The 12,473-nt window shown below is 50.1% G+C and overlaps 1 protein-coding gene across 10 annotated transcripts in view; it reads right to left on the minus strand.

Annotated features, from left to right (window-relative positions):
* Positions 1–12,473, minus strand: part of CAMTA1 (calmodulin binding transcription activator 1) — a 190,784-nt gene that overhangs the window by 20,976 nt on the left and 157,335 nt on the right. For all 10 annotated transcript variants that reach the window (XM_065737853.1, XM_065737854.1, XM_065737855.1 and 7 more), the window contains 4 exons: positions 12,071–12,211; positions 8,511–10,366; positions 7,229–7,355; positions 6,723–6,857 (listed from right to left, as the gene is read on the minus strand). In XM_065737853.1, the coding sequence (XP_065593925.1) occupies positions 6,723–6,857; positions 7,229–7,355; positions 8,511–10,366; positions 12,071–12,211 (2,259 nt within the window). The remainder of the gene's footprint in view (positions 1–6,722; positions 6,858–7,228; positions 7,356–8,510; positions 10,367–12,070; positions 12,212–12,473) is intronic.

Genomic DNA, 12,473 nt, shown 5'->3' on the forward strand with positions numbered 1-12,473 from the left:
GATCACTATGCTCTAAGCCCCAAGTGTGCCAGCTGCCATCAAACATTATCGCTTCTACAGTCTCCATGTCGGGATCTGCCAAGCAGCATCTGCACAGGCATCAGCAGAGTGCTGAAAATGCAACATGCAATTGATGCCACGGAAACTGGCATGAGAACACCACGGCCCATTTATACAGCCCTGGGTTCAGAGTGCTGACTGCCAAAAATGCATTATCATCCAAGTCTCAACAACAAAAATGGGATGAAAGTGAAACAAATGAAAAATGGGGGGAGGAAGGTGCAGTCACTTGTTTTCACCTTTACCAACAACTGCTTTACCTTGCAATAATCAACAGAAGGGCTGTAAGCACCACAGAGGATATCCATGACCATTTACCCCTTATTACTTCTTGTTTTGCCAGGCAAATCTTTTTATTTAGGCCGCAGGCAGCCAGCCCTTAGTTTGCAAGGAAAATATATGACCCCTGTTTCTACATTCTTATCTTTTATCTCCAACAAGGGGTCTCGTGGCAAGTATCCATGCACTGAAGACAGACACCCAATTGCATACAAATCGAACCATCAAAACAAGCTTCTCTCTGGCAATGTCACACAGGAAATCTGATTCCTTGCGCTGGAAGCACCCAAACTTCTTCCAAGCACAGAAAAGATGGGTGTGGATGCCTGTGCTGCCCAAGGTTAACCCTGTGCCACGTACTCTCACCCCTTTAAAACCTGGGGCAACATAGAATGTACTGAATACCTTTTGCCACTGTAACATAATCTGAAGACTGAGCAGACCTCGTGGGTTTCTAAAACTGTTCTTCAAGGCTGCTTCCAACAAAGCTGATGAAAACAACTGCATTTCTGTATCTGACACACCTCATAAGTGACAGAAAACAATCTGAACTTGCTGTCTTCTCTGGAGATTCTAATTCTCCAAATTTAACTGTTGAAGTGTTACCCTTATTGATTTAGGTGACCTGTTCCCTCACGCCACACAGCTGTTTTCACTTCTGGTGCTCTCAGTCCTCACAGAGTGAGATGCCGTCCCACGGACTCACAAACTTGGGAAGCGCAGCAAAACTCTCCACAGTGGTCCCTCTTGGCAGGGTCTGGTCCTCCTGAGAAGACAAGCTGCTCCAGGGCCATGCCTTGGCAGCACGACTCACCAGCATAGAGAGGGAGAAGGATCTGCTCAGCCAGAACCCGACCCACGCAGAGATTAACCTGGACCTGCACAGATCCTGTGTTAAAAGGCATTGAACCACAGCGCTTTCCAACACTTCCAAGTTTTTTCCACACAAGAAGGTTACAATCACCTCTGGGAACATGTGAGATCGCTGACACCAGGTGGGACAGCCTCCCTACAGAACCACCAAGAACACACTGCCGTTGGGTCACTCCGGCCAGCAGCAGTGACAAGATGCTCGAGACTTAAAGGACAGAGCTCCCACCCTAAGTGGCACAGGGAAAAGAAGAACCAAACCTGGGGTAAACACCTTGTGCTGCAGAAGGCATTCACACCTGAAGTGCTGTGACAGCACACACCTCCATCCCCTCCTCCTAATCCAAGAGCAGTTCCAAAGACACTTATTTACCCAAAGTATTTTGTGTAGGGGTTCTCTCTTTTCAAGCTACACAAGGTGGCAACAAACAGCGTTCCCATTTGGTGGGCACCAGCTCAGACCATGTCTGAAGGATCACCACTGAGCTGCTTTTCTCAGCTCTGCACACTTCTGGACAAGCACACAACCCAAAGACACTTCGTTACCACTCTCTTCCTATTTTCCAAATGGTTGGTTGTTTGCATACACCACCAGTTCCTCTATACCATTAAAATACCAATCAAGTCACAGCATTGGTCTGACCTGCTTTGTTATTGAGGATTCATCACCTTCAGTAACACCCTCATCAGGTCCCACAGAAAAGCTGTTTAATGGTGGGAGCTCTCTACTACTGAATAAAACCACTTACAGTTTCTCCTTCATACTGTACGACGTATGGACAACCCTGCTAATCAGAGAGGTCACTGTCAGGCAGAGAGAAATGCCGTAAGAACAGGAAAACACTACTCATGCTGAGCTCAGGAGGCAGAGGAAGAGGGTCTGTGCTACAGAGAGATGATCTCAGCATCATGCCACTACAACCCAACAGGAGATGGGTGGGACAGGCTGACGTTCCCCCCTCAAGTGGCCATCTCCGTCCTTAACCTCCACAAAGCACTTCCCAGGCAGTCAGAAATCTGCTGCGCGTTCCCACAGGTGCCAGCACCGCACGGGATGTGCATGGAAGCACACAGGGAGCAACAGCCCACAGCACACTGCTCATCTGCACGGGGACACGCAGTGCTCAGAGCACCTGCCTCCTCACGGGACTGAGATCCCCGGCACTGCGAGCTCGCAGTCAGACATCCGTCCTGCTTATCCCATGTCTCAACTGGGAGTAGCCCAGACGGTCAGAATCCCTGCTCCATCCGACGAAGCGCCCTGCAAAACAATTCTGGGAACCATTTGGTGCGGAGCAGATGTGTCTGCAGCATCCCCAACTCCTCCAGGAAGACCCTCTCAGATAGGAAACCGCGAGCTGCGGGTCCGCGCTGCCGCTCCTTCCGCACGTGCGACGCTGCAGCGACCGCAGGGCCGGGGCAGAGGAGGGCACGGCCCCCAAACCCCAAACCAACACCGCGCACCGTCCCGCAGCCCTTCCCGAAGCCCGCAGCCGAACCGAGCGGCGATCCCCGCTCTCGGACACTGACCTGGGCGCCTACAGAGGCATCGGCGGCGGCTCCAGCCCGCGCCCGGCGGCGGGGCAGGACGGGCCCGGCTCCGTGTGCCGCGGCTCCCGCCGGGCTCATGGCATGCCGGCAGCCAGCCGCAGCTCCCCGGCGCGCCGCAGCCTCAGCGGAGCGCTCCCCGCGGCGGAGCACGGAGCGGCGGCGCGCAGGGACATGTTCCGACGGCGGGAGGAGGAGGAGGCGGCGGCGGCGGCGGGCAGAGCCGGAGCGGGGCGGGCACCGCCTCCGGGCTGCACGGGGATGCGGGACCGCCGCTCCGCTGCCCCGGGACTCGCCGCCCTCAGCCCACGCCGGGGCCCCGCGGCGCCGCCATGGCGGGGTGCGGGGTGCGGGATGCGGGCCCCGTCCCGCGGCGGCGCTCAGCGGCGGCCCGGGGCTGCGGGCGGCGGGAGGTTGCGGCCGCCGCCTTCCATTGTGTGCGGCGGCCCGGCCCTGCCCTGCCCCGCTCCGCTCCGCGCCGCTCCCGGCGCCGCCGGGCCCCGCCCCGCCCGGGTGACATCACCGCCGCCAGCACCGGGCTGCGAGCGCCCGAGCTCCGGCACTGCGGCTCTCGTCCCTCCGTGCGCGCTCCGAGCCCGATGCGCGGAGCTAATAAACGTTAACGGCTCCTTCGCGTCCATAAAAGCCAACATAGAATCCCCGGGGAGCGCCGTGCGGTCCCGCGGAGCCCTCCGGAGCCGCACCGCTCCCATCCCCGCGCATCGCACCGCAGCCGAACCGGGAAAGGCGGTCGGAGCATCGGAGCGCGGCTCTCCTGAACCAGGCGCACGAGAGCTGCCTGCCCTTAGCATCTGTGCGTAAAGGGACCGAAAACGCAAATCTCAACGAGAACACGGAACAGATAAAGCCTCCACGCATCTTCAGACCTCACCAGCGTGAGCGCACGGTGCCTGCAAGGTCGTGTTGTCTCCATCTCACAACACTTCTATGCTAGAAACGGGCATCGGGTCCTCATGAACAGGATCCCACCACCGCTGCACACGGAGCCTGGGGGCTGGGTGCCACACGGCCGTCCGTGTCAGCCAACAGCACCGAGCCACCGAACTTCTGCATCTTCCACCTGGGAAGGACAGCCAGAGCTGGCTGAGCACCTGCAGGCTGTCACTCCCCCCTATCAGGGCCACTCAGTACCAGCCACAACCCTGCCCGTCCTACACACACCCGAACCTTCAGCCAGCTCACGTGTCCCCTACCCATGTTTCCAAACTGTGTGAATTTAACTTATTCCTTCACATCTTCTTTCCTGCAGGTGCCCAAGCATAGCCCCAAGCAGCACACATCCTGGCCTCCTCCAAATGCCCGATCACACCCCATGCCGAGCAAACACAACTACAGGCGTTTTGTGAATGCACAAATTTTGCAGTGGGAGGCAAACACACTGGAAGCCTGTACTAAAAAGCCTTTCCAATTCTCTAGCTGTCTGCCACCGTAAGGTCTCTGTCCTCCAGGTCAGAAGGGGTGTTGTTTGCTTTTCATTTGTTCTGAGAGCACTTCTCTACCGACAGCAACGCGAGGAAGCAGGGGCAGATCGTGCTGAGATGCTGCACAGGGGGATCTCGTGGCACTACTCAGGGATGGGAGCTGCACTGATGCACCCCAATGAGCCCATGAGTTCACGTTCATTTTTTCCTGCTGGTTCTAACATGGAAACTTCTATAGAGGTGTGATTCCTCCTTCCTGAAGCTAAAGGTTTCCAGTATCTGCAGAGCTGAGAAAAGACAGCTGCTTTATCACTGCCTCAGAGTGAAAATACACATCCCTATATAGGATGCCTTTGCCTTTATTTTAAAGGGATTTGGGGATGACACCATTCCTGCAGTACGGTGGAGTTTAACCCTGCAGTGCTCACGTGGCTGAAGTAATCAAATGCGTTCGAACCCCGTAGCACAAAGGCACTCAGAGTGCTTCTTTGGATTTAAGTAAAAAGAATATTAAAATTCCGGTCAGTGCTTTGCGACTACGGAGAGCCCTTGACATCCTTCCCTCGAGACTCCAGAACCAGCAGTAGGACAAGGATTTAATGCAGTGCAATTCAAAGCAAACAGAGAAGACGAGGGTTTGTGTATTTATCCTGCTGATGGAATCAATCCACATTAGCTTACAGCTAAACTCACATCTGTGCTCTTGGAATAGAAGCAAAGATGTTGCCGGTCCATTAAAAAGAACATCATTTGCTGCTCTCAGAGCACTGTGCATCAGGACAGAGCCTTCCGACAGCTCACGGTTCATACAATTATTCCATCTTTTTCCCTGAAGGGCCTCTGCATTGCAGTGGTCCTTTTCCTTTTTTTTCCCCGTTAGCAATGCCCTAATTTGTTCGCTGCTGCAGTCCCCCTCCCTTCCACATCACAACACCGTGGAAAGCTGCCCGCTCCCCAGCACAGACAGCAGCAGCTCCACGGGCAGCACTCAGGGAACCATCCAAGAGGAGCTTCCAGATGCAGCCCCTCTGCACGCTGCATCGGAGAGATCCCACAGTCAGCTCCACTGACGATCTATGTCCGCACTAATGAGCAGTGACTGTCAGCAGTGACCGTGTGACAGTCCCCAGACTCACAGCTGCTAACAGCACGGAGGAAGCATCTAATTGATATCTTAATGAGAGCAGCTTTTCCTGCCTCGGCTTCCCAGACAGAAGAAAGGAGCCCACCAAAATCCCTTCAGACACAGCCTGCCTACATTTATACATTCACACATTAACCTTAAAACTCTTCAGTATTTCTCCCATTAAAGTCAATCAGTTCCACACCTTTGCCAAATCTGTCAAAGTATACATAACAATAACACAGTAACACACGTTTCAAATCTTTGTAGTGATAGCAATATTTTGAAGTTATTAAACTCGCATCAAAAGTAATATATCCACAGTAGTTCCAAGATCATGCAATTCTGTGATGATTCTGTGCTCCAACTGCAGTTGCTGCGCTGGCAGCTCACAGACAGAACTGGATGAGGTTAACTGACTGAGCAACAAACACCACTGGTATATTAGCTCATTATTGCTCTTGTCTTCAGCACAGTCCTGTGCAAACAACTGCTCCTGTGATTTCTGTTGTGTAACGCTTTGTACCACTAATATTAGTTTTTCAGCAACGAAATCTCTGAAGACTTAGGATCTGACCCTACCACATTTGTCTCCTGTACAGAGCAGAGCAAACAGGCACTTAACAAATGGGTCACCTACCACGAACATAAGGGCTTTGCTAAGACTGCATAAAATGCAGTGCTGCAGCAGCTGGCTCTCAGGTGAAAAAAGATGAAAGCAGCATTGCTTGTTCTTTTCCATCCTGTCATGTCTGTTAACACAAACCAGCTTTCTTCCTTAGATCTCCTTGGTCTGAGTTGGAAGCTGCTCTAGTGATCACACACTCAGGAAGGGAAACGAACATCCTGCCCATCTTGATCAAACTATCACCCTGGTGACTTCTCAGCCAAAGAGAAAATCAATGTATTTCATGCAGCAGTACAGAAATAACAGACCAGCCAGCAGATCAGTTGCCTCCTTGGGGGCTGCACTGACTTCTCATTTTCTCCAATAGCTTTTAGAAGGAGCACTGGGGAGCACAGGTAAGCAGAGATATTCAGTTCCTCCAGCCCGATGTTCCACACTCCTATGTTCTACTATTCCTCCTCCCATATCTCTCCTCTATAAAATGCATTTTAGGGTTTGCCCAAATGTAAGCACAGCTATCACATAAACCTAAAGTCCAAATTCCCATCCCTCAGAGCTGACATCAAGTTAACAGCAGTTCTGTTCTGATCACTCATGCATTTTTTTTCTGCTAACAGGAAGGGGGCTTTCACTAATGAAGCACTGAGCAACAGACCTTCCCCACAACACAGGCTCAGCCCTCTGCATCCCTCCCCAACATCAGGGGCTGCTCCCTTCATACACAGTGCTACCACTTGGTGAGCTTAGTTAAAGAATATCATGCACTTCTTACCATCCAAAGACAGCCAGTCATGCTGGGAGGAAGGCAGGGTTGGCAGAGCTCTGGCTTTGTATTCAAACACCACAGAATTGGAGATGATCTGATTGTTGAAGGCAACTTGCAAAGTCACGAGCCCAGTGTCGTGAGCTAAAAGAGAAAAACAAGTGCTGAGACAGAGACCTCCCTGCAGAAATGCAAAACGTGATCCTGCTGGTGAACTCCCCCTGGGCAGGCTGACAGCAGATGCAACGAGAGCAGAGGGAGCATTGGACAATATTTGTGTGAGCAGACAACTGCAGAGTCAATCTGTCCTTTAAAACAGGCAGGTTTTGGAGCACTTTTAAGAGCCAGACAGTAGGCTCTTCTGGCAGGACGTAGGATGGTATGTGCCCAAAGATTAACCAACTTGCATTTCAAGTAGTAAGCCAAGGCCAATCAATGGGGATCAGTTATTCTGCATATATTTAAAATCAAGAATTTCCTCTGAAGCTGCCAGCTCCAGGAGAGGCACTCCTTACCTGGGCAGTAGCAGCGCAGTACTCCTGGCTGAATTAAAGATGCAGGCACTGAGATCTGATCAAACAGACAGCTGTAATTATTGCTGGCTTCTTGCCATGGACCAGTGATTAGAACTTTCACTCCTCCCTACAATGAAAAGAGGGGAAAAAAAGGAACCATTATGAAAAAAGCCCTATCCAGAGAGGACTTTGCACTGAAATGGTTGAACAGCAAACAAAATCACGAGGGCAGATACAAGTACCAAGCTAACACAGATCCCTTGGCACCAGTAACCACTGATGTCCCAGCACTCTGCAGGGCTGCACATCACTGTCCACCTGCCCCACCAGGCCTGCTCTGCTCACATCAGCTGCTGCTGCAGCCTGGCCTTTGGGATACCTTGTGGCATGCACTCCTTTGGTCATCAAATCTCACACTGTAGGAGAAATACAGACATAACAGAGCAGCTTTGTTTCTCTTCACTCTGTTCTCTCATCCTGCTGGCAGTGATACACCTTACACTTTATTGGGTATCACGAAATTTGTTACAAAGGAAGCATGATGACACAGGGGTGACCCTGAAGGGGACGTGCAAAAGCAGGGCTGCATTTGCAAAGGGCTCTCTCAGCCCCAACTGTATCAACCTGAGCCAAGCCTATCCTAGATCTCTTTCCCTGCCCTGACATGGGTCTCAGCAGTGCTGTGTCAGCCACAGGAGCACACAGCTTTGGCATCTGCTTCTCCTGCTGGCAGGAAAGGCACCAGCTGCATCCAGCACAGATCTGCAGAAGTAGGATCGAGCTCCTCCTGTGGTCCCTGTCCCCCCCAGTGAGGCCCAGTGGGGAGCTGGGCACCACCATTCACCATGCCAGCCCTCGTGACAGGAGCGTTCCTCTTCTCACACGTGTGAGCAGGAGGAGAGTGCAAAGCTGTGGCAGGATGTATTCCTGACATAGGATAAATACCACTTTGCATCATTATCAACATCCATCACATACAGATCAGCACAGTACACCTGCACAGAGTAGCACACGAGGCCATCACGTGGAAATGCTTGGCCTTCCAATGAAACTAAACATTTCTGTTCAGACGTTTGTAGGTGAAGAAAGGGCCCTGTCAGGGTGACAGAGTGCTTAATTAAAAGTACACTAAGACATGCAAATGGCCTCGGGTGCTCTTTCTTCTAAGAGAAATATCTTAAAAACCTTGTCAAAGCTTTAAGAAAACAGTTCTTGGAGCTGTTATTAACAAAGCAAGTAAGGTTAAGGCAGTAAATGTTAAGGAGTATAAGTCCTAACTTACCTCAGGGTAAGACCATTCTGGTGAATAATCTGTCACCATGAACAAGCGCCCACTCTGCTGTAGCAACCCCAAAGTGCCTTGTGCTGCAGCTGCCGAGACCACCTCAGCCACATGCATGTATGCCATCGTGCTGGCTCCATTCTCTGTGCTGCTGAGCTGCATGTTGGCTTGCTGAGGACTGCAGCAAGGAATGCACATTTCAGCCTGGTTGTAGGTTGTTCTGTTACTGTCTTCAGGCTGAGAGAGTCCGGCACTGTCACCCGACACCAACTGGTGTCCATAGAGGGCATTGCTCCCACCTTCTACAGATATGAAATCATTAATTAGATCAGAAAACTGGTTGCTGAAGGAGATGTCAAAGTGGTCCAAGTTAAGCTCCATGTTGGAGGAGTTATTTAAGCTGGGATGGGCCACAGGATAGAGTCCTTGTACCATGTTTCCTTGGAGAATAGGGAGATTGTTCCCATTCCTGATACCTCCATTGGTCTCAGTCTGCAAGTAGTGCTCTGTGCTGCAGGCTTGAAGATCCCCTGATTTAAGTAGATTTTCATTCCCTTCTGCCTGCTGGGAGGTCTCCATGGGAACTTCAGCTTCTGCAGTCATAGCCTGGAAGTTTGCTTGGAACTGCATGAGCTGGAGAGAAGAGGTGGACTCTATTCTGGTTTCCACTGTGCCATTGCAGTTGGAAGTGGTTTGGGATGGGGACTCTGTTTTCACACTGGGGATTCCTATTGTATTCACAAATGAGCCACTTGTGTCACTCAAGTTGTTGTGGGTGTTTTGCTCAAGAGGAAGAGGTTTGCTGGCATCCTGCAGAAAGAAGCTGGGGGAAGGGGTCTGATGAACGTGAGGGCTCTGGACTGTCTGATTGAAGCTGGAAGAATAGTCCTTGTTGGAGTCAATGGCGCTGAAGTCCATCTGCTCCAGGGTGGTACTTGGGCTCAGACCTCCTCCAGATGGAAGCAAACCTGAACCAGTAGTGAGGGTGAGAGTGTTAGATGCAGAAGTGGAGGAAAATGCTTCTTTGGACATCTGTTGTTCAAAAGATGTGTCCTCGGTTTTAATTTCTTTTGTGAGGGTAGTACTGAAGTTGAAGCTACGTTCTGTGGTGGGTGACTGCCTTATGTTGGTGCTGATGCTGTCACCTTTCATACCCCCTCCACCATAAGTCTGCCCTTGCTTGGGATTATTAAGAAAACAGTCTGGGTCAAAATTCATGGTGGTTTCTGGAATTTTTCTATTTCCATCTAAAGTTGTGGAGAGCACAAGTTCCTCGGAGACAGTGCTGGGCAGCATGGACAAGCTCTCTGAACTGGCTGTTGTTGGAAAAGCAAACTTGTGTCCATCTGAACTCACAGCAAGTACCAGTCCTTGAGCAGCTGCATCTGAGGACAGAAGGTGTTGATTTGGGCCGGAGGTGGGCGACATGGTATACACAGCTTCACTGGTGACTTCTGACATAAATACTGTGGCACTTTGTGACAGGCTTCCCATAACTGATGCTACAGCCATGCTGGACACGCCAGTGACTGCTGGGCTATCCGCCATATCCGGGTCGCTATTTAATCCACTGCTGATGGACACAGGAGAATTCTGGGTTGTGTCAGGGACCTCCACCTGGTTGGTGGAAGAGACCTCAGTACTGTTTTGATGGAGCAACACTGGTTTCGCCACTTTGCCATTCCTCTTCTCCCGGCTGGAGGCCTTGCCATGACTGTGCTCGTTCTTGCCTTCAGAGACATCGTTATTTTGTACCTCTGAATGAGTGCTGTACCCACCTGTCCTTGGTTCGACCTTTGGTGAAATGATGCGATGTTTGGCACTGTTACACTTGTGATGCACACTGCTTCCTGCCCCTGTGCCAGAAAACAACGTTGGTCATTCGGTAAGTAAAAAATTAAACCAATGCTGGTTACACTTCTTACAGGTATAGCAAAGAAAAGCCACACTTAGGTGCTTGTGTGAGGGAAGGAGAGAGCAAGCACACACACTAGAGAGCAAGAGGCACTGTGGAAATAAAAGTCATTTCTTGCTCGTGCCCACGTATAGCTTCCTCTCCATCTAACCCATCGATCCACTGTGCACAATGACAACCCTCAAAACATGAACACATGCACACACAGCACATTCCCACACCTTACTTCCTCCTGCCCTGATAACAAATAAAGAGGAAAGGAATCAGCATCTGTGCCAAGTTTCAGAGATATTCAACACAGGCAAAGTCTGCAAAGCAAGGACCACTGCTGTCAGCTACGGCAAAGGGTTTCTGCCTTGCAGGCCCTGCTCCATTTGCACCATGGACAAGATCTCCAGCCAGGTGACACAGATGCTCTGCTCTTCCCAATGGCCGATGTCAGATGCTTTGACAACTGAAGATGAACATCACCTTAATTTCCAGGAGATTGGAAATCAAGCAGTCTGAAGTAAACTGTTCTCTCTGAATAGGTATCCTAACCACAAACTCCAGTGCAAGAATGCCACTTGTTGTTTAAAGAACAGCCCAGCCCCTGATGTGGTTCTTTAATTGATTCATTGTCACTAGAATGCAGTAAGGACAACAATTATTGTACTGTATAATGACTAATGGGGAAAAGAAACCTCCTCCTCGTAGCTAATGGCTACAATTATGAATGCCATCTTCTGGGCAACACAAAGTGTCTGCATAGGCACTGTAATTTGCCAAAGCTTTTGTTCCATGCCCTTGAAGGGGAACTTCTCTTTTATGCACTCAAGATTTGAATCAGGTCACTTAAAGTAGTTCAGGACAGCGCTTCTGAGACTAAATGCAGTATTAAATCTCTCTATTCTCTTAGGTACAGAGAGGAACAGGAACAAGAGAAGCTTTCACACTGCAGTCTTTGCCTATGACTGCAAGGAACTGGGAATGTGTGTGTCAACGTGCCAGCCTGCAAAACAAAGTGAGACTGTTATGTTAAAAACCATGAGGCAGACTTAGCACAAGACAAAACATCAAAGGGAAGCATAAAAGGATTCGTGTTCAGATCTGCAAGCCTGGATCAAATGCTGAGCCTTCAGGCTTGAATTTTAATCCAAACCCAGGTATTTCAGAGGTCATCATTCTTACTTAAAATCTCGATTGTGTAACACAACTGCCCAAAAAAGCAGAAAAAAATAAACCCTTTGAAGCACAGACAGCTTCCCTTTAGAAATTTCTCTGAAGACTAATTAATATATGATATATTCTGCTTGACCAAAGTAGTAGGAAGGGGTGGCTATAAAGCAGATGAGATGGAAAAATGAATCATTCTGCTTCCTACTCGCTGTGCAAAGCTCTAACACCCAGGAAGAAGAGCAAATTCTGGAGCACGTAGAAGAGAGCACACCTTTCTAAGCAGATCACATACAGAGGGCACAGTACAAAGTACTCACTGTTTGTTTGTTTTTAAAACACAAATTCCAGATGCGTTAAGCCTTCTATTTCCTCTGAACTCATTGGGTCTCAATACTCCACAATTCAGCACTCAGCATTTCAGTGCTGCAAACAGTATTCCAAGCCTGGGTTAAACTGCAAGCACGTTATGCCTTCCTGTGGTACTCACCCAAGGTACCAGTGCAGAGACAGTTGTGTGTCCGAGGCTGCGGTTTGGTCTGGTGGCTATCGAGGATCTGCTGCACGAGCTGTTCCACTGAGAACCCTGAACTGCTGTTTCCATTGCTGCACGTCCACTTAATGCCATGAACTGTGAAGAGAACAGTAAAACTCATCAGGAACTTCAAAACACACCAGAAAACATCAAAAATCATCCCAAAAGAACAGCAGAAAGTCTTTCCTGCTGACTTTACTCAGAGCTGATGAAACCTACGTAGAGTAACAGTAATGGTTACTGGTTGACTCTTCTCCTGGTTTCCTATCCATAGGCTTACCCACTGCATTAAAAACCTGAAAAAAACATCAGAGTGTTTGTGTTTCACTGAAGTAAAACATTCATTGTAAGGAACACT

This window comes from Cyrtonyx montezumae, unplaced genomic scaffold (assembly GCF_038088225.1).
Source record: "Cyrtonyx montezumae isolate F1298 unplaced genomic scaffold, pur_monq_1.0 scaffold_21, whole genome shotgun sequence".
Taxonomy (NCBI): domain Eukaryota; kingdom Metazoa; phylum Chordata; class Aves; order Galliformes; family Odontophoridae; genus Cyrtonyx; species Cyrtonyx montezumae.